General features: G+C 48.2%; 1 protein-coding gene across 1 annotated transcript; it reads right to left on the bottom strand.

Moving 5' to 3' along the window:
- Positions 1 to 114: 114 nt before the first annotated feature.
- On the bottom strand, positions 115 to 27,989 carry Rhce (Rh blood group CcEe antigens). Its single transcript, XM_048350539.1, has 10 exons — positions 27,797 to 27,989; positions 22,698 to 22,884; positions 18,597 to 18,747; positions 14,906 to 15,068; positions 13,894 to 14,060; positions 12,107 to 12,244; positions 10,536 to 10,663; positions 8,791 to 8,870; positions 6,126 to 6,199; positions 115 to 421 (listed from the first exon to the last, which is right to left on the bottom strand). The coding sequence occupies exons 1-10, from the start codon at positions 27,942 to 27,944 to the stop codon at positions 395 to 397; spliced, it is 1,263 nt and encodes a 420-aa protein (XP_048206496.1). The 5' UTR covers positions 27,945 to 27,989; the 3' UTR covers positions 115 to 394.
- Between the last annotated feature and the right edge of the window lie 11 nt (positions 27,990 to 28,000).

A 28,000-nucleotide genomic window follows, 5' to 3' on the forward strand; every position in this document is an offset into this window, starting at 1 on the left:
CCAGATATAGATGAGTTCTTAACTCCGTTTATATTGTCTGTTCCCAGGCTGTAGGTGGGAGTTAACTGGGTAGCACACTTCATTAAGGACGAGAAAGAATCTAACAATGGCCAATAGAATTCAACCACAACTTTAATTATGTGTTTGCAACAAAAATACAGATAGCATTATGCTTAATGAAACCAAAGGTATTATTTTAAACTACTAATAAATGACTATTTAGACAAGCAAATTTCCAGTCTATTCATTACGAGCAAATTTATCTCCGACCTTGCCTCATTGTAGGTAGAAGACTTCTTTATAATGAATATTTGTCACATACAAGGGAAGCAACGGGAAGGGTAGGGTCTTGTTCGCGAGGTCAGCCAGGCTTGTTATTCTTGGATGCTTTTGTTTAAAGTCCAACAGCCAAGTGAGGGAACTGTAAAAGCAAAGCAAGCGTGCTCATTCATTACAGATGAACTCTTTAACTGTTGACATGTTATGTTCATACTGATTCTGGCTTGATCTCTTAAAACTTACCCTAACCTGGGAGGAGGAAGACAAATGGAGAGGTAGGATAGACTAGTATAGTCATTTTATTCAATGTCCATATATGAAAGTGGAACCACATGGCTTGAGGGGTTGAGTAGGGGTGGGAAAGTTGGGGAAGAAGGATAGAAGGGCTTGATCAAGATGTATTATACTCATAATCTGACTTGCTGAATTAAAACCCCTTTGTGCAACTACTTACTGAAAAAGATGTATTGTGCTTATAAACTGGCTTGTTGGGTTGAAACTCCAGTGTATAACTACTTAAAGATCATAGATTTGGGGGACAGGGAATATGGCTTAGTGGTAGAGTACTTGCCTAGCTTACATGAGGCCCTGGATTCAACTCCTTGCTACCATATAAACAATAAATACTATTAATAAAAGAAAAAATGCATTTAAAAAACTTAGAAAGGTAATAATTTTTTAAAAAATTGTGTCTGTCTTAGGGTTTGAACTCAGGGCCTAGATACTGACCCTGCGCTGTTTTTGCCCAAGACTGGTACTGTCCTACTTGAGCCACAGTTCCACTTCTGGCTTTTTGGTAGTTTATTGTTGATAAAAAGTCTTATGGAGTTTCCTGCTCAAGCTGGCTTCAAACCATGATCCTCAGATCTAAGCCTTCTGAATAGCTAGGATCACAGGCGTGAACCACCAGCACCTGGCATAAATTTAAAAAACTTAAAAATTTACAAACCTTACTCTAACCTAAATGTCTCATCAGAAAAACCTGAAGTTCCTTTATAAAGTCTAAATTAGAAGATATCTTAGATCTTACTTTAGGCCTTTATATGAATCTTTGATAGTCAACTGGCTTTTGTTTTAATACTCCCTCTAACAGGAGGCTCCCTACTGCCACATGAAGTAGCTTGATCCCTTTTGCAACAATTTAATTTTGTTAGAGATGGATATTGCATCTTCATCAGGCCTAGTAAAATTCTGTCAAGGAGCATGAGGAGGAATATTTCTCCTCTACTATGTGCCAGGGTTTAATGCATTCGAAAGTGGAAGTAGAGCCGTGGCTCAAGTGGTACAACACCAGCCTTGAGTGAAAAAGCCAAGTGACACTGTGAAGCCCTGAGTTCAAGCCCCATTACGGACATGATAGAAGATAGAGAGATAGATAGATAGATAGAATGTTGCCCTTAAAAAAACTCTTGCTGGGTGCCCATGGCTCATACTGGTAATCCTAACTACTCAGGAGATTGAGATCTGAAAATTGTAGTTTGAAGCCAGTCCAAGCAGAGAATTCCATGAGATTCTTATCCCCAAAGAAGACAGAAGTGCAGCTGTAGCTCAAGTAGTAGTTGGGGATTCATCTTGGCCTTAAGGGGGGAAGGGCAATGAGAGAGCCACCCTTCCCCCAGCCCTGGGGCAGTATGGAAGTGAGCCACACCTATCTCCTTCTGGGTCCAGAACCAGAAGGGGTAGCTTTGATACCATCCCCCACCTTGCGCCAGTGAGCATGTGTGCTCCCTTTTCGCTCGGGCTTTGCCCAGAGGGCGGTACTATGGGAAGTGATGTTAACCCATGAGGGAGGTCCTTGGGAGTTGCTCTTGGATGGACAAACTCGCCAGCTCCTGCTCAATCCTCGTCATCATCACTATATTACTGTAAGCCCCTCCTGATTAAATCAGATTGCTCTCTGAAGCATCTCCGAGATCCGTCTGCGCCTGGCTTCCTTGGTGGGTAAGGAGGGAGGAAAAGGGGATCTCATTCGGCCACGTGCACTTTAGGCTTGCACGTGTCCCTTCGCTCCACCTTGGCCGCCCGCGGGTTGGGCGCCCAGGGGAGAGGGTGAAAAGGGGAGCACTGATAAGGGAGTAAGCACCAGGGGAGGTAAATCTAGCCCGGCAGTAGAGCACTAGCCTTAAGCAAAAAAAGCTGAGGGACAGCACCCAGGCCCTGAGTTCAAGCTCCAAGAATGGAAAATACACATACAAAAGGTATGAAAAGAGTATTCTCAGGTCTCCTTTGAGTCTTCTCTTCTGTGGATTGGTTGTGTCCTGGGTTCTTGTGTGTGTGTGCGTGTGCACATGCGCCTATTGCTGTACTTGAACTTGGTGCATTGTACTCATAACTTTTTTGCTCAATGAGGCGCTCTACCACTTGATCCACACCTCGTTTTTTAGTGCCATGTAACAGCCTGCTGTGTGCCGCCATTGCGGGTAGAATAATCTCAGATCACAGAGTCTTAGTGCTGGAAGTCATGATAGCTCACACGTAGGGTGTTTTCTATGGATCCATCCATGTACTAGTGTTTCATATACACTAATGCTTTTAAAGCCCTGCAAATGCCCTGGGAGACAGTTACATTGTCTGCATTTCAGAAATGGGGTGGCTGGGGCTTTGGGAATTCAAGGATGAAAATGGTAGGACCTAGATCAGGCTGGCTGGCTCCAGAGCAACATAGAACTTGGGACTCAATCTTATGTTATAGAGGTAACTGAGCTTTGGAGACGCTAGTGACCTCCCCAAGAGCTCCAGCCTGATGGTAGATGAGCTAGGATTGGAACTCAGATCCACCAGGAAGCACTGGTTGACTCCTTCTTGCAATGCTGGTAATGGAACCCAGTAAGCTCTCTACCACTGAGCTATAGGGCCTGGCTGTTTTCTACATTTAAAAGCTGGACACTGGTGGCTTACATCTATCATCCTAGCCACTCAGGAGGCTGAGATCTGAGAATCGAAGTTGGAAGCCAGCCCAGGCAGGAAAGTTCATGAGACTCCAGTTAACCACCAGAAAGTGGAGCTGTGGCTGAAAGTGATAGAGTGCTAGCCTTGAGCAGAAAGCTAAAGGACAGCACCTAAGCCCTGAGTTAAATCCCATGATCAATAAGAAAAAAAAGGCAATTTGAAAAAAAAGGCAATCTGTTCTTATTTTGGTGGTAGAGGCATTTGTGGGGGCCCTTCCCTGTGTCTAGAACATTTATGCAACTCCAGAAACAAAGTATCCATGTAACCAGGCTAGGTTTGGGTGTTTTTTTTTTTTTTTAACTGCATAAAATAGCAAGAGGAACTCAACACATTTTGATATGATTTTTGTGCCAAAATAGTAATGATTTTTATATTTCCTGGCAAGGAAATCATCAAGGAAAAAACCCTGCAGGGGCTGAGGGTATAGTTAAGAGTGCATATATCTAGCATGCACAAAGCCTAGGGTCCATGCCCAGCACCATTGAGGGAAAATCTGCCAATTCTTTTTGCCAGTCCTGGAGCTTGAACTTAGGGCCTGGGCACTGTCCCTGAGCTTCTTGTGTTCAAGGCTAGTGCCCTACCACCTGATCCACAGAACCACTTCCAGCTTTTTCTATTTTTGTGGTACTAAGGAATCGAACCCATGGCTTCATGCATGCTAGGCAAGCACTCTACCACTGAGCCACATTCCTAGCCCCCGCCAATTCTTATTCAGAATCCAATGGCTGATCTTCAACGTGTCACAGCCCTTTCAGAATGCATCCTTCTGCTTACACCTGTGGTTCTGCTGAAGGGCAAAGATTTCAGTTGGTTACATCATTTCCCCGCTTCAACCTTGGTAGCTTTCAGTTGCTTATAGGATGAAAACTCAAGCCAGGAGGTAGTGGCTCACACTTAACAATCCTCACTAACTCAGTAGCCTGAGATCTGAGGATTGCAGTTTGAAACCAGCCCAAGCAAGGAAGTTTGTGAGACTCTATAATCTTCAATTAGCCATCAAAAAGCTGCAACGGAGGTGTGGCTCAAGTGGTAGAGAACAAGACTTGAGTGAAAAAGCGAAGGGACAGTGCCTAGGCCATGAGTTTAAGCCCCTGTACAGGTATGTGCACATGCCCACACACATTCAAGCAGTTTTAGTCATTTGTCAGCCTATCCACAAACGACAGAGCCAGGTTGCTTTGTGTCTCCTCAGGACTTTCCCACGGACTTCCCCTTGTTTGGAGTGACTTTCACTGCATGCTGCTTCACCCGAGCCAACACAACCCCCAGTTCATTCCCAGTGATCAATCAACCCAAGATCTCACCCTCCTTTCCCACAACTGCCAGGTTCCCCTGACCCTTCATAGGGAGACCTGAGCACACAGAAGACCCGGTCCTCGCAGGCCGGCCCTCAAACCCTGCTTTCCCAGTTTTCCACACGATCTTCAGAACAGAGGCTTACACACAACAGACTTGCAGAAAGAGTCCCTGGCTTGACTTCCCAAAAGCTAGTTGTGGAATCCATTGTAAAAAGATGCCAGTGGGCTAGGCACCAGTGGCTCAGTCCTGTAATCCTGGCTGCTCAGGACTCTGAGATCAGTGCCCCACCCCAGGCAGTGCCAGCCACAGAGGAGGAACTGGCTGAGCAGGCTTCATTTTTTACTTTATGCAAATGAAGCATGTGTTGTAGAACTGAGCTATCATCCATGACCTTCCAGCCCCAGCTGTCTGATTCCTTGAAGTGTAATAAGGGTATTCAAGAATGTTGCAATGTATTTGGGCACCAGTGGCTCACACCTGTAATCCTTGCTACTTAAGAGGCTGAGATCTGGGCTGGGGATGTGGCCTAGTGGCAAGAGTGCTTGCCTCATAGACATGAGGCCCTGGGTTCAATTCCCCAGCACCACATATACAGAAAATGGCCAGAAGTGGCGCTGTGGCTCAAGTGTCAGAGTGCTAGCCTTGAACAAAAAAAGAAGCCAGGGACAGTACTCAGGCCCTGAGTCCAAGCCCCAGGACTGGCCAAAAACAAAATAAAAAGAGGCTGAGATCTGAGGCTTGCAGTTCAAAGCCAGTTTGGGCAGAAAAGTCTGTGAGACTCTTATCTCCAATAAACTATTCAGAAAAAGCAGGGAGTGGTGCTGTGGCTCAAGTGATACAGCACTTGCCTTGAGCACAGAGGCCCAGGAACAGTGCCTCAGCCTCCCAGCTCAAGCCCCAGGACTGCCCCCTCCAATAAAAAAGACTGTTACAATGTTTCAGAGGGCTTCTTATATGGTTTACAAAAACAAAAACAAGCTGGTGGCTCACTGCTATAATCCTTGCTACTCGGGAAGCTGAGCTCTGAGGATGTGGCTTAAGTGGTAGAATACCACCCTTGATTTAAAAAGCTAAGAGACAGTGTTCAACACACACACACACACACACACACACACACACACACACACAATTACCCTTGGATTGATTGGCTTTGCAAGTTTTTTAATCCCTCCCCCACCCCCCCGCCTCTCTTTCTGCCACACTCCACTTCTGGCTTAATGCTGGTTAATTGGAGATGAGTGTCACAGACAATTCTTCCTGGGCTGGCTTCAAGCTTTCATTCTCAGATCTCAGCCTTTGAGCCACTGGCACTTGGCTTATACCCAGATGGGCTTAAGTTTATGCAAAGTCTATCATATTGATATGTTAAAAATCTCACCTCCGGCTGGGAATATGGCCTGGTGGGCAAGAGTGCTCGCCTCATATACATGAAGCCCTGGGTTTGATTCCCCAGCACCACATATATAGAAAACGGCCAGAAGTGGCGCTGTGGCTCAAGTGGTAGAGTGCTAGCCTTGAGCAAAAGGAAGCCAGGCACAGTGCTCAGGCCCTGAGTCCAAGCCCCAGGACTGGCCAAAAAAAAAAAAAAAAAATCTTACCTCCCAGAAAGTTTGGTCATCAAAATATTTAGCTTCATGAGGTGCTCTCCATATTTTGAGATTTAGGATCACGCCTGAAACAAATGATAATTAAATGTTAAAACACTTGGAGCACACTTTATTATCTCAAGTTGAATGAAAATACTGTAGGTAGACTACAGTAGCTTAACAGAAATCCTCTTCTTCCATATTCAGGAAACAGTCAAATGAAAGTGTTAAGATTTCTGGACTAGTTTCGTGTGTGTGTGTGTGTGTGTGTGTGTGTGTGTGTGTGTGTATGTGTGTGTGTGCGCGTGCGCACTCTGGTCCTGGAGCTTGAACTCAAGGCCTGGGAACTGTCCCTTAGCTGGTACTCTACCACTTGAGCTACAGCTCCATTTCCAGCTTTTTGCTGGTTAATTGGCGATAAGAATCTCACTGACTTTCCTGCCTGGGCTGGCTTCAAATCACCATCCTCAGATCTTAGTGTCCTGTATAGCTAAAAATAACAAATGTGAGACACTAGCAACCAGCTCTTCATACCTTTTTTTTTTTTTTTGGCCAGCCCTGGGGCTTGGACTCAGGGCCTGAGCACTGTCCCTGTTCCACTTCTGGCGATGTTTTATATATGTGTTGCTGGAGAATCAAACCCAGGGCTTCATGTATACGAGGCAAGCACTCTTGCCACTAGGCCATATCCACAGCCCCATACCTTTTTTTTTTTTTTTAAGTGAAAAAGAAGCCAAATGGTTAGTTTCTAGAATACTTTCATTTTGCAGAGGAGCCAACAGGCCAAGAGAAGTAATATGCCTAACATCACACATTTTCTTTTGGGTGGTACTGGGATTTGAACTCAGGGCCTTGGGCTTGCTGGCCGGCACTATAACAAGAGCTACCTCTCCAGTCAACCACTTTGTCATTATTTGGCCTGGACCTCCTGTCTAGGGATGCGATGTAAGGATCTATAACCAGTAAGAGACATTTGCTTGTAGAATAAATAGGAATAGTTCTGGACAGATGCATATCTTCACCAGACATATAAGTCAATAGGAGAGGCTAATGAACAACCCTGCTTCATGTCATATTGCCAGAGCACGAAATATGTTCATCCCTCTGTCTGATGATCTCCAGTGACTTTTCTTTCAGAATGCCTGAGTTCTTGCCCTCAGCCCCTGAGCTCCCCCCTCATTCTATCCACATCAGCCCCTTGGGCCTCCTTGCTGTTTCTCAAACACACACACACACACACACACACACACACACACACACACACACAGCATATTCTTGCCTCGGGGCCTTTGCATTTACAGTCCCCTTTTCACTCTTGCTGTAAATAAAAGCATGGCTTACACCTCTGGATTTGGATCTCTACTTAAAGGCTGATTTTTCTGGTAAGCCTTCCCTGACTGACCCTCTAAAAGAACACCCACCTCACCTCACTATAGCTTTATTCATAGGTCTGGACCCTGCTTTGCCTCCCTAGCACTTGTACCCTCTGTCTGTTTGAGGTCAGTATGCTCCCTGACTAGAATGGCAGCCCTGTAAGGTCAGGAAGGTTGTTTTGTTTCCTGCTGCATCCTCAGTCTTCTGCTTTCAGTAGGTAGTGGATAAGCACTGGATGGATAAAACAGAGAATCCTCAGGAAGGAAAATGTTCATCAAGGGATAATCAGAAGGGCGCTGACGTCCCAGGCCTGTCATGTAGCTATCAGAGGTTGAGATCTGAGAATCTCCATTCAAAACCAACCCAGGCAAGATCTTATTTTCAATTAACCAGCAAAAAGCTACAAGTGGAGCTGTGGTTGAGTACCGACCTTGAGCGAAAAAGCTAAGAAACAGCATCTAGGCCCTGAGTTCAAATCCTAGAACTATTGCAAAACAAGGCGGGGGGCGGTAATCTAGGTAGAGGGGTTCTCAACCTTCCATATAAAAATGGGTCCAATCACTCTCCCTTGACTCAAGAATGACAACAATGTCACCTAGCTCCACTCCCCCCTGCAGAGATGCCCCTCCCTTCCCTGTCCCTGTCTGAGAGCATTGCCAGTAGTGAAATGATGCCATTCTCTGCTTTTCTTTTTTTTTTTTTTTGCCAGTCCTGGGGCTTGAACTCAGAGCCTGAGCACTGTCCCTGGCTTCTTTTTGCTCAAGGCTAGCACTCTACCACTTGAGCCACAGCGCCACTTCCGGCTTTTTCTATATATGTGGTGCTGAGGAATCAAACCCAGGGCTTCAGGTTTGCAAGGCGAGCACTTTACCACTAGGCCATATTCCCAGCCCCGGCTGGTTTATTTTGTTGTTGTTGTTGTTTTGTTTTTGTTTGTTTTGTTGCCAGTCCTGGGCCTTCAACTCAGGGCCTGAGCACTGTCCCCGGCTTCTTTTTGCTCAAGGCTAGCACTCTACCACTTGAGCCACAGCACCACTTCTAGCCTTTTCTCTGTATGTGGTGCTGAGGAATCGAACCCAGGGCCTCATGTATACGAGGCAAGCACCCTTGCCACTAGGCCATATTCCCAGCCCCTGCTTTCCTTTTCTTAAAGCAATCCAGGTTTGAGCCCTCTGCTTCACTGAGCTACAGCTGGGGGGGGACAAAGCTGGTCACCTATACAGGCAGCCCCTCGGCAGGAGGCACGCAGGCCCTGGCCCCGTGTCTGGGGGGCACTGCTGGAAGAAGGTGTCATCACACAGACCTGTGAGGAGGCCAGACGCCATGCCCATTGCCACAGCCAGGCAGAGATCCCCCACGTCCGTAAGCACCTGGTAGCCAATCCTAGAAACAAAGAAGCAGAGGGTCACCAGGGACATGGAGGGCTCGTGGCTCAGTGGTGCTAGGCCAAGAAGGACCACGGGGAGACCAAGTATCCTTTCCCCAGGGGCGACACTCCTGGCCATGTTCCTGAAGAAGGGGGAGGCTGGGGGAGGGGGAATCCCAGGACCTTCTCTGGCACATATTAATATGTATGTATAAATATGTAATTCTAAGTGGTACTGGGGATTGAACTCACAGCCTTGTTCTTGTCACGCCTCTAGTGCGTTCCATTTTAATTCTGTTTTTCAGATTCAGTCCCTCACTTTTGCTGGGGCCAGCCGAGGACCATGAACCTCCTACTTCTGCCTCTCAAGGAACTGGAATTATGCATGCGTGCTACCACGCTAATATTCTGTCATACTCTATTTGAATCCTTGGACTCCATGGCTAATAAGCGAGATCAGAGTCTCAGAGCTGTTGCTTACTAGCTGTGTGATCTTAGGCAAATCACTGAACCTCTCAGGACCCCTAGTTAACCTCACTCGACCAAGATAAAAGCTTCATTTCTCTCAGGGCGGGTGGGATACGGCTTGGCTTTTCGACCCATCTTCCCTACACACCCTGACCCCTAGGATGGATTTCCCAGTCTTCTCTCTCTTTCAAGGCCACCCCAGGGCAAGGTCAATCTATGTTCGAGGCCTGGGCAGCTGAGTGTGAGTCCCCCAGGCTTCGGGCTGTGCCTGAGCACCACAGCCCCTTCTGAGCAGTTCCACAGGCGAGTGGACAGCTGGTGTGCCCCTTTGGGGGGGGGAGGGGAGGGGTCGGGAAGTCAAGTAGAGTAGTGCATGCTTGGAATCCCAGCACCTGGGAGGCTGAGGCAGGAGGATGACAAAGTGTGAGACCAACTTGGGCTATATAGTGAGTCCCTATCAGAAAGGAAGGAAGGAAGGAAGGAAGAGAGGGAAGGAAGGAGGAAGGGAGGGAGGGAGGGAGGGAGGGAGGAGAGAAAGGGAGGAAGAAAGAAAGAGAAAGAAAGAGAGAGAGAGAGAAAGAAAGAAAGATAGAAGGAAAGAAAGAAAGAAAGAAAGAGAGGAAGGAAGGAAGGGAGGAAGGAAGGAAGGAAGGAAGGAAGGAAGGAAGGAAGGAAGGAAGGAAGGAAAGAAGGGAAGGGAAGGAAGGAAGGGAGGGAAGGAGGAAGGGAGGGAAGGTGGAAGGGAGGGAGGGAGGGAGGGAGGAAGAAAGAAAGAGAAAGAAAGAAAGGAAGGAAGGAAGGGAGGAAGAAAAGAAGGAAGGAAGGAAGGAAAGGAGGGAGGGAGGGAGGGAAGGGGAAAAAGAGAAAAGCAAACAGAAAGCACAGCTGGGAGCCTGCAGGACCCCTCCCTCCATTCCTGTGTGATCTTAGCCAGTCATTTCACATCTCTACTGATTCCTTGCTGTACCATGTGGAAATGGTGCCATCCCTACCCCCTGGGATTGAGGAAATGGGGAGGTGGGTCACGCTGTCGCTCACACAAAACAGGCATTAGGGATCATCAACCCAGCTGTTCTGGAAGCCACGTCTCTCTTCTGGATGGCGCACCCCAGCCCCCCAGGCCCTAGCTTTACTGTCTCTGTCTACCTTGAAGGGCTCGGGTACCTTTCTCACTGAGTTGGACCGGGTGTTAAGGCAGAGGGCAAGCCACCTACAAGGGATTCCAGTAAACTTGATGCGCCATCATCACGATGTAGGCAAAGCCTCCGAGCAGACCCGGCAAGCCGAAGGTGGCATGCACGCCACTGTAGTCCTGAATCTCCAGCACCCGGTTGAGACACACCTGGGGACAGACGACATTATATGCAGATCTGCATAGGGGACCCATATTCTCGCTCCACCCTTTGCACAAACCCTTGGCATCCAGGGCCAACTGAGAGGGATGAACACAAAGGCTTGAGTAAAAAAGCCATCTCCATCTTGAAGGTACATTCACAAACCCCAAGAGACTTGTTAAAAACACAGAGGAAAGAGGCGACTTTGGTGGGACATGCTTGTAAATCCCAACTACTCAGGAGGCAGAGGCAGGAAGATCAAGAGGTAGAGGGCAGCCAGAGCAAAATTAACAAGTTCTTATCTCGAGAACAAAATAAAACTAAAGAGTGGGGGCGGGGGGAGAAGGAAGGGAGGGGAGAAGGAAGGGTGGAGCTCACGAGTTAGTGCATGCTAAATTCTATCCTCAATACTGCTAAAAAGAACCAACAAAGCAGAGAAGGATTGTGTATTTGTGAGTGTGGCTTGGGACTCTGCATTCTTTTCTTTCTTTTAAACTAGTTCTAGAATTTGAACTCATGGCCTAGATGCTCTTCCATTACTGAGCCTGAAACACATTTCCCACTTAGCTGTCCAGCTAAGACATTCCCTGTTCCCAGTCCTGTCTCTGTCTAGCTTAGTGGTGTTCCTATAGCAGTTCTTACATGGTGCTGTTTGTCAGTTTTCCTCTACCAAACTGTAGCTTGAGAAGCAGAATGAGGGTTAAAACACAAACGGGAGTAGGTGCTGGTGGCTCACACTTGTAATCTTAGCTACTCAGGAGGCTGAGATCTAAGGATCACAGTTCAAAGCCGGGCCAAGCAGGAAAGTCCATGAAAGATGTCTCCAATTAAGCACCAAAAAGGCTGGAAGTGGAGCTGTGGATCAAATGGTAGACTTCTAGCCTTGAGCACAAAAGATCAAGGACAGCACCCCGGCCCTAAATTCAAGCCCCAGCACTGGCACAAAAAAACATAAATCGGAATAAATGAATGAATGATTTTGGGGGTAGTGCCCCACGAGTGACTGAATCAAGGGAACTGAGATACCAAGAAAACATGGTCATATGGAAATACAATAAGAGGTAGGACTTGAGAGACTAGAACTCATTTCCATTCATTCCTGTGTATATTCTCATCCATCTCAGGTTCGCACAGCCTGCCAGGAAAGCTTTCTGCTCTGTCTTTGGTCAAATCAAACTGTTCTTTTTGGCTGGTTAACTGGTGATAAGAGTCTTTTGGGTCTGTGAGCCTGGGCTGGCTTCAAACTACAATCCTCAGCTATCAGCCTCCTAAGTAGCTAGAATTATACTAGTGAGCCACCAGCACCCAATTCACCCAGGCTTTGAAGCCAACTTAAGAAAGGGCCAGCACCTGCCAAATGCAGCCTCTGGCACAGCACAATGGCCCACCAAATCCACAGGGTCTTACTGGTCTAAGCCAAAGCAGAGGGTGTTAGTTGTCCAATTCCTTACCAGCTGGCACTTAGCTGCCCCAATGGCAATCAATCCCGCCATAAGGCCCAGCACCATGGAGAGCCAAGGAGAAGAAATCAGGTGGCACGAGGGGCCCACAGCCACGCCTCCTGCCAGCATCGCACTGTGGACATGAATCTGCAAAGAAACAGCTTGTTGGTGAAGAACGGGAGGCGCAGAGAGGGCACTAGCTTGCCCCACAGTGCCTCCCGAAGTTGGCAGCAACGCAATTCTGGAATGTCCTTCCTGCTGTGCAGGTCCTCAAGCCGTGCTCTCCCATCAGCTGGACTAAGTGATTTCTATCCACGGCTCTCTCCCACCTCACAGGCTCGGGGAGCCGTCACCCCGATGGGAAGGCAGTTGCTCGGCATGCTGGCCACCACACGTGTGTTGGTGTATGACCCTGGGCACTCAGGGAGGGACATCAAGATTACCTCTACTTCATAGAGTTCTTGTAAGGATGGCGTTACCATGTATCATGGCTCTTAGCCCAGCATCTGGTGTAAATCATGAAAGATGCTCAAGACACATAGCCATTATTTTCTTTCTTTCTTTCTTCCTGGTTCTGGGGCTTGAACTCAGGGCCTGGACAATGTCCCTGAGCTTCTTTTGCTCAAGGCTAATGCTCTACCACTTGATCCATGGCTCCACTTCTGGCTTTTTCTGAGTAGTTTGTTGGAGATAAGAATCTCACAGCTTTTCCTGCCTGGGATAGCTTTGAACCCCAATTCTCAGAGCTCAGCCTCCCAAGTAGCTAGGATTACAGGTGTGAACCACTGTTGCCTAGCAACCATTTTATTCTTACCAGCTACTCTTGCCTAGCCTACCTGTGTGACTGGACCCACAGATTAGTAAGCAGGCCTTGCTACTGGACCACGTGGTCCTTTATTCTTCTAGACCTAGAAGTGTCCTTGCTAATTTCCATCCTCAACTCTTAAGTCTTGGAAACCTGAGCCCTGGGCCCAGCTTCTGGGCTTTTCTGACCTACTATTTACTCCTGCCTCCCTGGAGGACCCCACCCTGTCCTGGGGCTTGAACTCAGGGCCTAGGCACTGTACCTTACTTAGCTTTCTTTTTTTTGCTCACACCTGGCACCCTACCATTTGAACCACAGCTCCACTTCTGTTTTTTTTTTTTTTTTTTTTTTTAATGTAACCACCAAATAAGAGGTAAGAATCTCACAAACCTTCCTTCCTGAGCTGGCTTTGAATTGTAACCTTCAGAACTACAACATCTGAGTAGCTGGGATTACAGCATGAGCCACCAGTGCCTGGCATGAAGAGCCTTCTTAAAATTTCTTGGGGAGAGGGCTGGGGATATAGCCTAGTGGCAAGAGTGCCTGCCTCGGATACACGAGGCCCTAGGTTCGATTCCCCAGCACCACATATACAGAAAACCGCCAGAAGCGGTGCTGTGGCTCAAGTGGTAGAGTGCTAGCCTTGAGCGGGAAGAAGCCAGGGACAGTGCTCAGGCCCTGAGTCCAAGGCCCAGGACTGGCCAAAAAAAAAAAAAAAAATTCTTGGGGAGAGAGGAAAGCTTGTGACAAGTTCTACTTGATTTTGCTGACTTTTGATCTGCCTCTGGATCAATTTTTGTCTCTCCTCCAGAGAGCCTGTGACCATTTGGAAATTACCAGTGGCCATTTGAGCACCCTCTTTTCCATGCTCCCCAACAACATGGCAGACAAGGAAGGCCAACCCCATCTGATCTCCGCCCCCCAGGGGGGCTGACCGGTAGGGGATGAGTATGCACATGCCTGGAGCACCCAAGCACTGCCCCCTCCTCACCAAGTTGATCTTCCCTTGGGGGTGAGCCAAGGCTGACACTGAGGTGGCTGTCACGGCACTGACTGCAAGGGCGTAGTAGGTGTTGAACACAGCATTCTTCCTTTCACTTCCTTTCACCAGCAGAGCCGAGTTGAAACTTGGCCAGAATATCCACAAGAAGAGAGTACCTGGGAACCAGGCAGGGTCACAGGCGAAAACCACACCCCTGCTCCCCTCAGTCCCCAGCCCCAGAAGCTTCAAAAGAAGAGAAGGCTGCAGTTAGCAGGTGTCAGCGGGTCACTGGGCAGCTGCAGACTTTGGACATGCTCTGTCTTCCTGCTGTGGTCTCAAGTTGGTAGGGGACAGCTAACATAGTCCTTAGGCTAGGAAGGTAAGCAGTGCACTTCCTTTACGCCAAGTAAGTGCCTTGCCACCAAGTAGATCCTCAGCTCCTTCCTTCCTTCCTTCCTTCCTTCCTTCCTTCCTTCCTTCCTTCCTTCCTTCCTTTCTTCCTTCTTTCCTTCCTTCCTTCTTTCTTTCTTTCCTTCCTTCTTTCCCTCCCTTCCACCCCCTCCCTCCCTCCTTCTTTCCTTCCTAACTTCCTTCCTTCTCTGTCTCTTCTCTTTCTCTCCACTCTCCCTTCTTCTAGCTATTTTCTAGCTAATTGAAGATGGGCTGGCCTCAAACTATGATCCTCAGATCCCTGCTCCCTGAGTACCTCATATTACAGGTATAAACTACTGACACCTGGCTCCTACTTTCTTGATAAATTCCCTCCTTTCAGTTGAAGACCAAAGGATTGGATAAACTTATTTAAACTCATAGATATTGAGCCTCTCTTCTCCACTGGATGTCAGTGAAGGGAGATGCCAGAAGCATGTGGTTAAATCAAAGCTATGATCTCCACAAATTGCTGGAAGCCGTAGGTGTTTATGGAAAGGCCTCAGATGTTCAGGGAGAGGGCTAAAGGACAGAGTGCCTCGCAGCTCAGCCCAATCCAGGCAGGAGACAACCACCCACCCATTGTTCTCACCCAGCATGGCAAACAGGCAGGAGCTCCTGGCCATCTGAACTTTCTCTGTCTGCACTTTCTTATCCAGTCCTGAAGGCAGAGCCCTTGAGAGGCACCAGGACACAGTCAGCCCAAAGTAGGCCGCAAACACAAAAATGTTCATTGTGACCTCATGGCTGTTCACCTGCAACAAAAGCCAGAGGGAGAGTGAGCGTTATCATGCTCTGCCCACATACTCCTTCCAGAAAGTTCTGCACTCCTGTAGGACTCATCATTGGAACTCATGACCCTGGTGTTCAGAGCTTATCAAGCTCAGCTAACTGAGGTTTGAGGTTTAAAGCCAGCATGATAAAAATCCTTAAGACTGTATCTCCAATTAGCCAGTAAAAAATGCTGACTAGAGGTATGGCTCAAATAGTAGAGAACCAGCACTGAGTAAAAAAAGCTAAGCAAGAGCACTTGAAGCACTGGGTGCTGGTGTCTCACCCTTATAATCTTAGCTTCTCAGGAAGCTGAGACCTGAGGATCAAGGTTCAAAGCCAGCTCCAGCAGAAAAGACTAAATTGTCTCCTATTAACCAGCAAAAAGCTGGAAGTATAGATGTATGGTTCAAGTAGTAGGGCACCAGCCTTGACTGAAAAAGACAAACGAAAGCACAAGGCCCTGAGTTCAAGCCCCAGTACTGGCATCAAAAAGAGGGAAAGAAAGGAAGGAAGGATGGAAGGAGGGAGGGAGGATGGGAAGGAGGGAGGGAAGGAGAAAGAAGGAAGGAAAGAAAGAAGGAAGGGAGGGAGGGAGGGAAGAGAGGTGGGAGGGAGGGAGGGAGGGAGGGAGGAAGGGAGGAAGGGAGGAAGGAAGGAAGGAAGGAAGGAAGGAAGGAAGGAAAGAAGGAAGGAAGGAAGGAAAGAAGAAAGGAAGGAAAAGGAAGAGAAGAGGAAATACAAGCAAGATGCTGAGCGCTTTCTTCGGGAGGGGACAGCCTCTGGGGTACCCACCAGCAAGCTGTCAGCCTATGTACCCCAGCCTCTGCTTCTCCATAAAGGCATCAAGGAGAAACCTCCTCTCTCAAATTGTTTCTTGCAATTAATGTTTTTGGGCCGCCTGTTTTCCTGCTCTGTGCTAGGTAATTCTAACAGGCAAGTATCACTGAGGTTAAACAAATCAACACAATCTTTGTGGACCCCATTCTTTCGGTGCCCCTCCTAAAGCAGACTCTTTGGAAGGTGGCTTGCATCTTCAGCTGTCACTCATTCTCAGCCCTGCTCCTGAGCCAATCCAGTCAGGCCTTGTCCCCAACCTCTTCCCAAGCCTGGAAGGGCCCATGGCTGGCTCACATCCCACCAGATCCATCCGCATGACTGGCCCCACCCAACCGACGCCCTCCCTGCCTCCTCCTGAGTGTCCTGCCTCCTCCTGGCCCCACTCCTCCAGCACCTTGGCTGGTTCTTCCTTGAGTCCCCATCTAAAACTTGTGGTGCTCTGGGCCTTGGTGGTCAGACTTCTCACATCTCTCTGTGTACACAAGCAAGAGTGATCCCCTTGGGCTCCATAGCGGTAAACACCACCATCTTTACCCTGTCACCTCTCGCCTTCTTACCCCAGTCTGGCCTTTCTGCTATGCTTCAGATTTGTACAGTGGAGACTTGTGTCTCTGCTGGGCTGGTTAATACATGTCTCCAACTCTACCCTAACCCTAGACTTGCCACATTCAAAACTGACCCCTGGGGTGAGGGATTTAGCTCAGTGGAAGAATATTTGCCTAGCAAGGGCAAGGCCCTGACTTCAGTCTTCAGCTCTGAAAAACAAAACACAACAACAACAACAAAAAACCCTGAACGTTGGATTTCCCTCCCATATTTTTTCTACCCAGAGCTCCCTATCTCAGTAAACGGCCCCATCATCCATCCAGTGGCTCTAGATTAAAACCCTGGCAACTTTGATGACCGATCTCTGTCACACCCAATGTGTGGTAAGTCTACCAGCAAATCTGATCACTTCTGGCTTCCGAGTACAGCCAGATCCCAGCCACTTCCCCCACCTGCGGTGCCATGGTCAGTGCGGATGTGGTGATTGCTGGGGCGTCCTCTCCGCCCTCCCTCCAGTCTTTCCAGCACGATTCTCTTAAAACATCATCTTTCCTCTGCTCAGAACTCCCCCAGAATAAAAATCATGTGTGCTAGTACTGGGGATTGAACTCAGGGTGTGGGCACTATCCCTTAGCTTTTTTGCTCAAGGCTGGTGCTCTGCCACTTGAGCCACAGCTCCACACCTGGCTTTTGGCTGGTTAAAGAGTCTCATAGACTTTTCTGCCCAGGCTGGTTTTGAACCACAATCATCTGATCTCAGCCTCTTGAGTAACTAGGACTATAAAATTGAGTCATGGGCACCTGACTTGCTTTATAATTTTTGAGTACATGCACTCTTCTCATTGGATTAATTCACTTGCTCCCCAAAACTCTATAAGGCATTATTGTTATTTATCCTCACGGTGAGGTGAAGAGACAAAACACGGAGTTGAATTTCCCAGCATCCCATGGGGAATACCGAGGACAGAGCTGGGACACAAACTCCAGTCATCCACATCAACTGACTTCCTTCCTTCCTTCCTTCCTTCCTTCCTTCCTTCCTTCCTTCCTTCCTTCTTCCTTCCTTCCTTCCTTCCTTCCTTCCTCCTTCCTTCCTTCCTTCCTTCCTTCCTTCCTTCCTTCCTTCCTTCCTTCCTTCCTTCCTTCCTTCCTTCCTTCCTTTGTTCTCTTTCTCTCTTTTCTTTCTTTGGCACCAGACTGAGACTCAGTACTTGACACTTTGGCGTATTGGCTAGTGCTTTACCAACTGACCCATGCCTCCAACCCCCAAACGGTTGGTCACTTCTTTCTTTTAATGGGCTGGCTTTAAACCTCGATCCCCATACCTTGGCTTCTTAAATAGCTAGGAATATGGTCAATAGCCACCAACACCTGACCTGCCTGGCTGCCTTCCTTCCTTCCTTCTTCCCTCCTTCCCTCACTTCCTTCCTTTCTGTCAGTCGTGGGGCTTTAACTCTGGGCCTAGACACTGTCCCTGAGTTCTTCAGCTCAACACTAGCACTCTACCACTTGAGCCACAGTGCCACTTCAGGTTTTCTGGTGGTTAACTGGAGGTAAGAGTCTCGCAGACTTTCCTTCCCATGCTGGCTTTGAACCACAACCCTCAGATCTCAGCCTCCTGAGTAGCTAGGATTACAAGTGTGAGCCACAGGCACCCAGTTTCATTCTCTTTTTATACATCCCCTACTTACCTTCTGACTAACACAATCCCACAGGTATTATAGGATTGAAAGTTTTCTATGTTTAAATATTCAACATAAGTGCATGCTCTGTAGCCACCCTTTTGTAACCCTACTTGGACTTGCTTTTATTTTATTTATTTATTTATTTTTGCCAGTCCTGGGGCTTGGACTCAGGGCCTGAGCACTGTCCCTGGCTTCTTCTTGCTCAAGGCTAGCACTCTGCCACTTGAGCCACAGCGCCACTTCTGGCCATTTTCTGTATATGTGGTGCTGGGGAATCGAACCCAGGGCCTCATGTCTACGAGCAAGCACTCTTGCCACTAGGCCATATCCCCAGCCCTTGCTTTTATTTTTAAAATCTCAAAGCTTCCCTGAGGTGAGCAATGCCCTTCCTCCCTGCCTTCTCACCCCTCTCTACGGTCCCCTCAGAGCTCTGTGACGCACCCTGATGATCTGCCTGCTGATCCACCTCGTGCCACCAAATGCTGTCATCTCCACCAGAGCCATCACCATCAGCTGCACCAAGTTGGCCTTTCCCAGGACGGCATCTGCCGAGATCAACACAGACATGGAGCTCATGGTGGCCAGCCGGATCCTGGCAGAGAGAGGGAGAGCCAGGATGACCAAGGGGAAGGAGGCCTCTTATTTGCTCCTCTGTCCCTCCATCTACCTTCTCTGCTGGCTCCACCCAAGGCACTGAGGCTACAATGCAGGGGGGACAAGAAGATGAAGCCACCCACAGGAGGGCTGCTGCCACAGCCTGGGAGCTCCTGCCTGGTCCCCTCCCAGGTGGCATCTGTTCTCACAGTCTCCTCTATACATACATGGTACTGAGGGTACTCAGAGGTTCATAGGCTCCCCTACTAATGCCACCATGAGTTAAGGAGGTGCTTGTTCTCCACGGCCCCTGCCAGGACCTGACAGCTGGGATTGTGCCCAGGAATTTATTTTCTGCCCTCACTACTTACAGATGCTCCATAGAGGGCGCTGCGCACCTGCCAGCCCACCCGCCACTGGGTTGCTGCCATTCCCATCTCCCCTGGCAGACTGAGAAAGCCTAACTGGATTTGGAAGCAGGACAAGTCTGGCTTCCCATTCCAGCTTAGCCACCTGTGCAATTCTTTAATCTCAACTCAGCCTCTTTCTCCACCTGTAAGTAAGTAAGTAAGTATCTTCTGGTGGTTTAGAGGGATTAGAAGGATAGTTTTCATAGTTGTATGTCTAGTATCAAGAATGGCACAGAGGGCTGGGGATATGGCCTAGTGGCAAGAGAACTTGCTTCGTATACATGAGGCCCTGGGTTCGATTCCCCAGCACCACATATACATAAAATGGCCAGAAGTGGCGCTGTGGCTCAAGTGGCAGAGTGTTAGCCTTGAGCAAAAGGAAGCCAGGGACAGTGCTCAGGCCCTGAGTCCAAGGCCCAGGACTGGCCAAAAAAAAAAAAAAAGAATGGCACAGAGGGGCTGGAACTATGACCTAGTGGTAGAGTGTGCCTAGTATACATGAAGTCCTGAGTTCGATTCCTCAGCACCACATATAGAGATAAAAGCCAGAAGTGAAGCTGTGGTTCAAGTGGTAGAGTGCTAGTCTTGAGCAAAAAGAAGCCAGGGACAGTGCTCAGGCCCTGAATCCACGCCCCACGACTGGCAACAAAAAACAAAAAACAAGACTGGCACAGAAGCTGGTGCCAGTGGCTCATGCCTGTAATCCTAGCTATTCGGGAGGCTAAGACCTGAAGGATCAAAGTTTGAAGCCAGCCCAGGAAGAAAGGTTTGTGACAGCAGGCTGAATTAAGGAGGATGCACAAGAATGGATGTAATGGGCTGTAGAATTGTTCACATGTGTGCAAACAGAACAATGGAACCTGTTGGAATTGTTTTCGTCAGGGAGGGGAGGGAGACTGATAAAGGGGGGTGAATTAGATTGATTGTAATTGATTGTCATTAATTGATTTAAATTGATTGTAACACAGGTGGAAATGTCACAGTGAGTCCCCACCCATGTATAACTAATACATGCTAGTTAAAGAAAAAAGAAAAGTTTATTAGACTCCATCTGCAAAGTAACCTGCAAAAAGCAGGCCTAGAGATATGGCTCAAGTGATAGCATGCCAGCCTACCAAGTATAAGGTCTTGAGTTCAAGTCCCAATATTGCCCAAAATAAGAGCCTGGTAAAAAGCACTCTCACCCATGAGCAGAAAGTGCCTCCTAGACTACTAGCTAACATTGCTTTTTCCTTATGACCTAGCTGGGGAGCCAAACAGGGCTTAGACCAAGAGTCCATCAATTCAGAGGGCTTCCTGGAGGAAGTGGCACTGAGCCGGATAGTCCATTTTCCCCTGAGCCCTGTTCTCCCCCTGAGAGTTGGTGGTGGTGCTGTGCCAGCTACAGTTAGTGCAATAATGACATCATCTCATTTAAATGCTAACCCTGTGTTAGGTGTGCTTTGGCTGAAAAACAGGGACCCTTATTTGGGCCTGCAAATGTTCAAATGGACACCAGAAATAGGAGAAAAGCTTGGTATCCCTGGTTAGTACCCGGTCACTATGCAGCCATCCATGAAACCCAGGAAGGACAGGATTGATGGATAAACATACCGGGACAGGTGTGGAATCTACTCCCGGCCAGACAATCTTGAGATGAAGAACAAGCAGGCTACCTCTGACCACTGGCCCACACCCATGATCAGGACTGATGAATAATTATGCTTGCTCTCAGGTCTTCCCCTATGGAAACACTAAAGCCAAGCTTCATGCTGCCTCTTCTGCTGGCTGTGTGTGCTCTGTGAAAAATCTCATCTCTTTATTGGGCATAGGGAGGCAAGTGGTCAGACATGACTATTGTTCAGAAAAGGACACTGAAACGAATAGAGTTCACTTTTTTCTATGTGTGCTGGTACTAAGACTTGAACTCAGGGCCTTGTCCTCGCACTCTGCTTTCTTGCTCATGTCTAGCACCTTACCACTTGAGACACAACTTCAGCCCAGAATTTTGCTGGCTAATAGAAGATGGAGTCTCTCAGACTTTCCGTCCCTGGGCTGGCTTTGAACAATGATCCCAGCCTCCCGAGTAGCTAGGATTACAACTGTGAGCCACCAGCATCTGGCTGAAAATGCCACATTACTAATTGATGAGGAATATGAAGTTCAAGCCCAGCTGGCTGGGACTCGAAGCCTGCGCTCTGAAGTCTGCTCGTGTCCGAGGCTGGTATGTCCTGTGTGAGGCTGATGGATCCAGAGCAAGGTCAGAGAGGGCAAAGGGCACAGGGGAAGGGGTCTACAGGGAGCAAACATTATCCAGAATGAAAGGGTACTGTGTTCACCCGGCCTATACAGGCTGAGCCTTTTGAAGGAATGCTCACTGCTGGGACAGGCTTAATTCAGGAGGACACTGTACTGGCCAGAGCTGGTCTATCAGGTCTCAGGGTGCTGGGGGTGAGGGGGTGCAAGACCCTAAAGTATACAGCTCAAGAGCATAATAGCAAATCTAGGCTATCTGGGCTGGGGCATGACTCAGCCACTTCCTGACTGTGTGATCGCAGGCAAATTACTCAACCACTCTGTGGCTCAGTGCCTCTGTCTTTAAGGTGGAGGCAATACCTCTGGAGCTTTTGTAAGGCCAAAGCCAGCTAATACACATATCAAGTGCTATTGTTAACCTCTAGCAATAACCTTCCAGAATCCTTTGGAACCTTTCCAAATACAGCCGTAAAAATACCACGCGTTGGGCTGGGAACGTGGCTCAGTGGTAGAGTGCTCGCCTAGCATGCATGAACTGGATTCCATTCCTCAGCACCACATATACAGAAAAAGCTGGAAGTGGCACTGTGGTTCAAGTGGTAGAGTGCTAGCCTTGAGCAAAAGAAGCTCAGGAACAGTGCCCAGGCCCTGAGTTCAAGCCCCAGGACTGGCCTAAAAACAAAAATCAAAAAACACACATAGCAAGGTACTAGTGGCTCACGTCTATGATCCTGGCTGAGATGTGAGGTTCAAGGTTAAGAGCCAGCCTGGACAGACAAGTCTGAGATACTCTTAATCTGCAATTTAAAAAATAATAGTTTTAAAATATATGGGATATACAGACATATGTATCACCATATACACACACATACACACACACACACACACAACTTTTTTCTTCTTTTTTTATGTGTCCATACTGGGGGCTTGAATTCAGATACAGGGCACTGTCCTTAACTTTTTTGCTCAAGGCTAGAGCTCTACCATCTGCACTGCAGATTCACTTTGGGTTTTTGCTGGTTAATTGGAGATAAGAGTCTCACAGACTTTCCTGCCAGGGCTGGCTTTGAACTGCCACCGTCAGACTTCAGCCTCCTGAGTAGCTAGGGTTACAGGTGTGAGCCATCAGCGTCTGGCTAAGTTTGAATTTAGACAAACAATGAATATTCTTTTGGAGGAAGAATGTCTTGGAGACTGCATGGCATCAGAGCTAGAAGAGGGAAGTCACCCAACTCTTCTAGAACTTTGCCTCTCAGGCCCCATACTCTCAAGGACCCAAAGGGCCCCAGCTGCCATCAGTTACCTAGACAGACTGATGATCACTTTCTTCTGGAAGGGCTGCTCCAGGACCGCATCCAGCAAGGTAGCCCACTGCACACTGAGAGCCAGCATAAAGAGGTTGAAGCCCACGCTGCTCCAGCCGTGTCTCCGCAAAGAGGTGGTGAGGAAGCCAAAGCCAAGGGCCGCCATGACAGTAAAATCCTGGAGGACTGCAGGGAGGAGGGTTGGAGAAGGAGAGGAGTGGGAAAGTCATACCTAATGACAGAGGGGAAGGGATGCTCTGCTGTGATCTAAAACAGTCTGTGATCTAGAACAATCTGTGATGCAGGTAGTCTGTGCTCTAGAACTAGACACACTTGAGTTCAAATGAGGACAGCTGGAACTTTCTTGCTGTGTGGTCTTGATCTACAACCTCTCTGAGTTTTCATAACAGCCTACATGTATTAAGTGTTTACCGTGGGTTGTTAATAGTATATGATGGTTAATTCTGGTTGTCAAATTGACTGGAATACCTATGAGATTAGTAAAACACACCTCTGGGAGGGGATGAGGGAGTTTTTATTCATTTAGGAGGGCTCTCACCTAGTCAATAGTGAATTCACTGAAGGCTGTGAAATCTGAGTAGATTATTGGGGAGTGGTGGAACTACGGAAGGTGGGGCCTAGTTGGAGGAAATGGCTCCTTGGGGGTGCTTTGGAACAGCATATCAAGGCCCTTCCTGTTATTCCACTCTTCTTCCTGTCCACCATGAGATGACCAACTCTGTTCCTCCACACCCTCCCTGCCACGATGCTCTGCTGCACCATGGCTCAGCACTGATGGAGCTAGCCAGCCATGAACTAAAACCTCTGAAACCAGGGGCCAAAAAAATCCTTCTTCTGTCAAATCATCTCTCTCAGCTATTTATTTCAGAAATTAAAGTCTAATTCACAGTGTTTCCATCACTTTCTATAGACCCCCCCTCCCAAGCAGCCATTGAGTAGGGAGGAAGCTGCACCACCAGGTTACAGATGTGAAAGACAAGGCACAGAAGAGTTAGGTAACTGCTACTCCCCACCCCTGCAGCCAGGTTTTACCCTAGCAGCCTGCACACACCATACTCCTTCTTGTCCCCACTTGTCCACTGGAACAGTGAACACACTTCTTTATTTTGTTTACATGGTACTGGGGAATTGAACCCAGGGCCTCATGCAAGCTAGGCAAGCATTTTGTCATTAAGCCACATTCCCAGCCCTGAACACACTTCTTGGTCAGTTTGCCAGAACTTGATGGGCAGGCGCGCACACGCACACACACACACACACACACACACACGGGCTCAGGAAGAACAAAATCACCAATTATTTTCACATGTGGATGGATGCTAGTACAGAGATCCTGACGGATTTCTGTCCTCTCAACAATTATCATCTCTGGGTTTGGGCAATTTCTATTCTCAGTGTTTAAATTGTCTGCAAGCAGCACACAAACTACAAATACTTTTTTTTAATTACAGATCAGAAAAATAAAAAAACAATGTTAAAAGTGTGGACTTTTGAGTTCTGACAGTTCTGTTTGATCCCCAGCTCTATTGTTTGCTATCAGGATAAACTTGATTAAATGCCAACCATTGGCCATTTCTGACTTCCCGAAATGCGTTTATAATTTTCTGCCTCATAACATTGTATGTTGCTTGTTCTCCTCATCAGCTCACAGGGGCAGTAATGCTGAGGAAGCTGAAGGAAGGATATTGAGGTCAAGTTATTGGGTCTGGGGTCTAGCAAACACTCCATCATCACTAGCTATTTGCATTATTGCAATGACGGCCGCATGAAGAGCTCCCTGCCTCTGGCCTCGGCCCTGGCTCTGCCAACAGGCAGGACGCTCACATTACTGGACTCTCTCCAGAGTCTCAAAAAGTCCCTTTGGTGGCTAGGGCCCCTTCCAATTCCTTGTCATTGAAGAACACACCCAGGGCCTGGCACCCACACTTGGGTGGGTGCTGATGTCCCAGATCACTCTGACAGTCCCAGGGTGTTGGAGGCCCCTGAGGACTGCCATGGGGATTTGGGGGTGGGTACGAACGGCATACAAGGGGAGATTAGGCTCTGCGCCTTCTTCCCTGACATGGGGGGAGGGTGGTACAGGGGACCCTTGTCTCCTGCTGGCATCTTCCTGGTCTTAGTGGTAGGGCCAGGTGGGCAGGGCACACTCGGCATAGGGAGGTTCTTTGTGGGGGAGGGGGGATTTCCTTCAGATTGCTGTAGGATCCCAGCAGCAAATATTCTTTGAAGAAGAAAAAATTAGGTCAGAGAAAGGGAGGCAGGGTGTGGCTGGGAACATCTTTATCAGCCAACCCCAACTCCAGGTATTGGGGTTCAGAGCCTTCTTTGCCAAGGCCCCACACTGCCCCTAGGGAGAAACTGTGTCCCAGCCAAGATAAAATTAGAGCCACAATTTCAAGGAGCAGTTGACAGAGTCCATGCACCTTCTCCCCCAGGAGTCAGTAAATACCCTCTAGCCTCAGGTCCCCAGTCTCCTGCCTCCACTTCCTTCCCTTCCTCTCTCAAGCCCCCATGGGCTTTGGGCCAAGAACCCATTCCTCGTACTCCCCAGGCCCCTCCCCAGGGCATCTCGATTGATGGCAGCCCTGCCTCTGGCCCACATTGTCCACTAGCCACAGATGTGATAAGCTAATGGACTGCAAGGTGTTTAGGGGTGATAAGGAAGAGGGAGGGGAGATACGTGCTACTCAGACTAGGCCCAAGGAGGAATTGGCCAGCCTTCCTGTGAAAGCCCTAGGTCTAACAGGGAGTAGGGAGCTCAGTGGGGGAGAGGAGGTTATCATCAGAGCCACACAGGAGTGGCTGGGGAAGCCCTCCCCCTATGAAGTCCTTCTTTCCAGCCTCTGAGGAGCACAGGGGGACCCGAGGGGGTATCCACAGCTCTGGCTTCAGGGTGGTTCCCCCACATGGCAGCTGGTGCTGCCAGGGCAGGCTCTGTGTGGTAGAGTGCTCCAGCAATGGCCTTCAATGAACCATACATAACTTCCAGTATAGACCCCTCCTGCTGAAGTTGGTCTTGTAATTGGCTTTTATCAATGGGACATCAGTACATACATCACAAGCGGAGGCTAGACATGCGCCCCCTCACTGGGGCCGCTTGTGCTCTCTCACTGTGGGAACGCCTCTGCTCCCATGTGAGGAAGTCTAGGCAGGCTTCCTAGACTCACTGGCCTTCTTGCCAGCTAGCACCAAACTGCCAGACATGAAATGAGGCAGAGGGAGGCCATGCCAGCCCCGTCAAACCTCCACATTCAAGTGGAAGAGCATTAGCCTTGAGCAAAAACACCTCAAGGACAGTGCTCAGGCTTTGAGTTCAAGGACCAGCATGTGCCTAGCTTTTTGTTCAAGGCTAGCACTCTTCCACTTGAGCCACAGCTCCACTTCTGGCTTTTTGCTGGTTAATGGGAGATCAGAGTCATAGGGACTTTCCTACCTGGGCTGGCTTGAACTGCGATCCTCAGACCTCAGCCTCCTGAGTAGCTAGGATTACAGGCATGGGCCACTGGCCCCAGGTAAACTATGCTATTTTATCTAAAGAACTTGAACCAGGTGTGAGTGGCTCGCGCCTGAAATCCTCACGCTATTCGGGATGCTATCTGAGGATCATGATTTGAAGCCAGCCCAGGCAGGAAAATCCTTGAGAGGTGGAATCCTGGAAGCGTCTGTGGCTTAAGTATTGGAGCTCTAGTTTTGAGCACAAACAGACTCAGGGACAGCACCCAGGCCCTGAGTTCAAGTCCCAGGATGGGCAAAAATAAATAAAAACATTACATATATAATGCTACAGATACATACATTATTTTATATTTTTTTATAGGTTCTCACTCTATGTAGGTCTAGGCTGGTCCCAAACTCCTGGGCTCAAATAATCCTCCCTCAGCCTTTCAAGTAGCTGTGACTATAGGTACACACACTGGGCCCAACATACGAATGTAGATACACTTGAAGATAATGCACAACCGTGGCATGTGCTGAACACATGATGTATGCAGCCAGCAACCAGCAGGCCTCTGATTTGTTTTCTACCAGTGTCCAGAGAGGTGTCATGCCCAAGAGGTGCCCCTCCCCCCAGCCCCAATGGCCTTCTCATAAGCCAGATCCAAGCCCCTCACATTCCTGCTTCTGCTTAGCAGAATAAATGCCAAACTCCTTACCCAGGCCATCGGGTACACCATGCCCTGCCTCCTTCCTGTGTACCTAGGACATACTGCAGCTCTTCCCCGGGCTCCTGCTTCGGCTCTGTCTCATGGACATTCCTCAAGCAGGCCCATTCTTTATCCTAAGCAACCTAGAGCTCACTGAGATGCCTCATTATATATATATATATATATATATATATATATATATAATGTATTATATAATGTATATCATATATAATATAATATAATATATTATATTATATATGTTTTAAAGAAGCAAAGTCATACCAGTATGGACATCTGTCTTGTTTATAATTGTTCCCATCACAGTTGGGAGATATTTTTAGCTATGTGTGTGTGTGTGTGTGTGTGTGTGTGTGTGTGTATTTTTTTTAAGAAGCAAAGTCATACCACTATGGACATCTGTCTTGCTTATAGTTGTTCCCATCACAGTCGGGAGATATTTTTAGCTACGTGTGTGTGTGTGTGTGTGTGTGTGTGTGTGTGTGTGTGTATTTTTAAGAAGCAAAGTCATACCACTATGGACATCTGTCTTGTTTATAGTTGTTCCCACCATAGTCGGGAGATGTTTTTAGCTGTATATAAAATAACCATCATACACTCCCCTTCATTTCTTCTGACTCTGGTTTTGCAGAGAATCAGACTTCCCCACTGGAAAGGAGAAAGGAAGTCATTGCCACAAAGGAGAGAGAAGTGGGGGAGGGAAAGGAAGCAAAGAATTAGGAAGACCATGTTGCTGCGGGGAATACAAGACCATAGGAAGAAGTGTTGGCCTGACTGTTCCCCAAAGAACTTACATGGTCAGGAGGAAGGATGGCTCCTTTTTCCTAAAGAATGTTATGGAAAGTGAGATCTTTACCCCTGGGAAATTCCAGACCCTACCCCCCACCCCCTGCACATGCATCTGTGAACCTCACCTTGATAGGTCCCCAGGATCTGCTTCTGATTCCCTGAGGGCACATCATAGGTGGTGAAAAAGGCAAAGATGAGAATGAGAGCCACCTCCAGCGTCAAGGCCCACAGGGGTAGCCAGCAGCGCACAGATGGGGGGTACTTGGAGCCCATTTCCAGTTCTGTCTGTGCCAGGGTTCTGCCAGCGCCAGGCCTCACCCCTGTCCCCC

This window comes from Perognathus longimembris, chromosome 7 (genome assembly GCF_023159225.1).
Source record: "Perognathus longimembris pacificus isolate PPM17 chromosome 7, ASM2315922v1, whole genome shotgun sequence".
In the NCBI taxonomy this organism is placed as follows: domain Eukaryota; kingdom Metazoa; phylum Chordata; class Mammalia; order Rodentia; family Heteromyidae; genus Perognathus; species Perognathus longimembris.

Excerpts from the sequence above, each read along its gene's own strand:
- Rhce (XM_048350539.1), bottom strand. The coding sequence starts at position 27,944 with ATGGGCTCCAAGTACCCCCCATCTGTGCGCTGCTGGCTACCCCTGTGG. Across the intron at positions 10,664-12,106 it reads GGGCAGCTAAGTGCCAGCTG|GTGTGTCTCAACCGGGTGCT; the intron begins GTAAGGAATTGG and ends GTCTGTCCCCAG. Across the intron at positions 6,200-8,790 it reads GGCGTCTGGCCTCCTCACAG|GCGTGATCCTAAATCTCAAA; the intron begins GTCTGTGTGATG and ends CATTTGTTTCAG.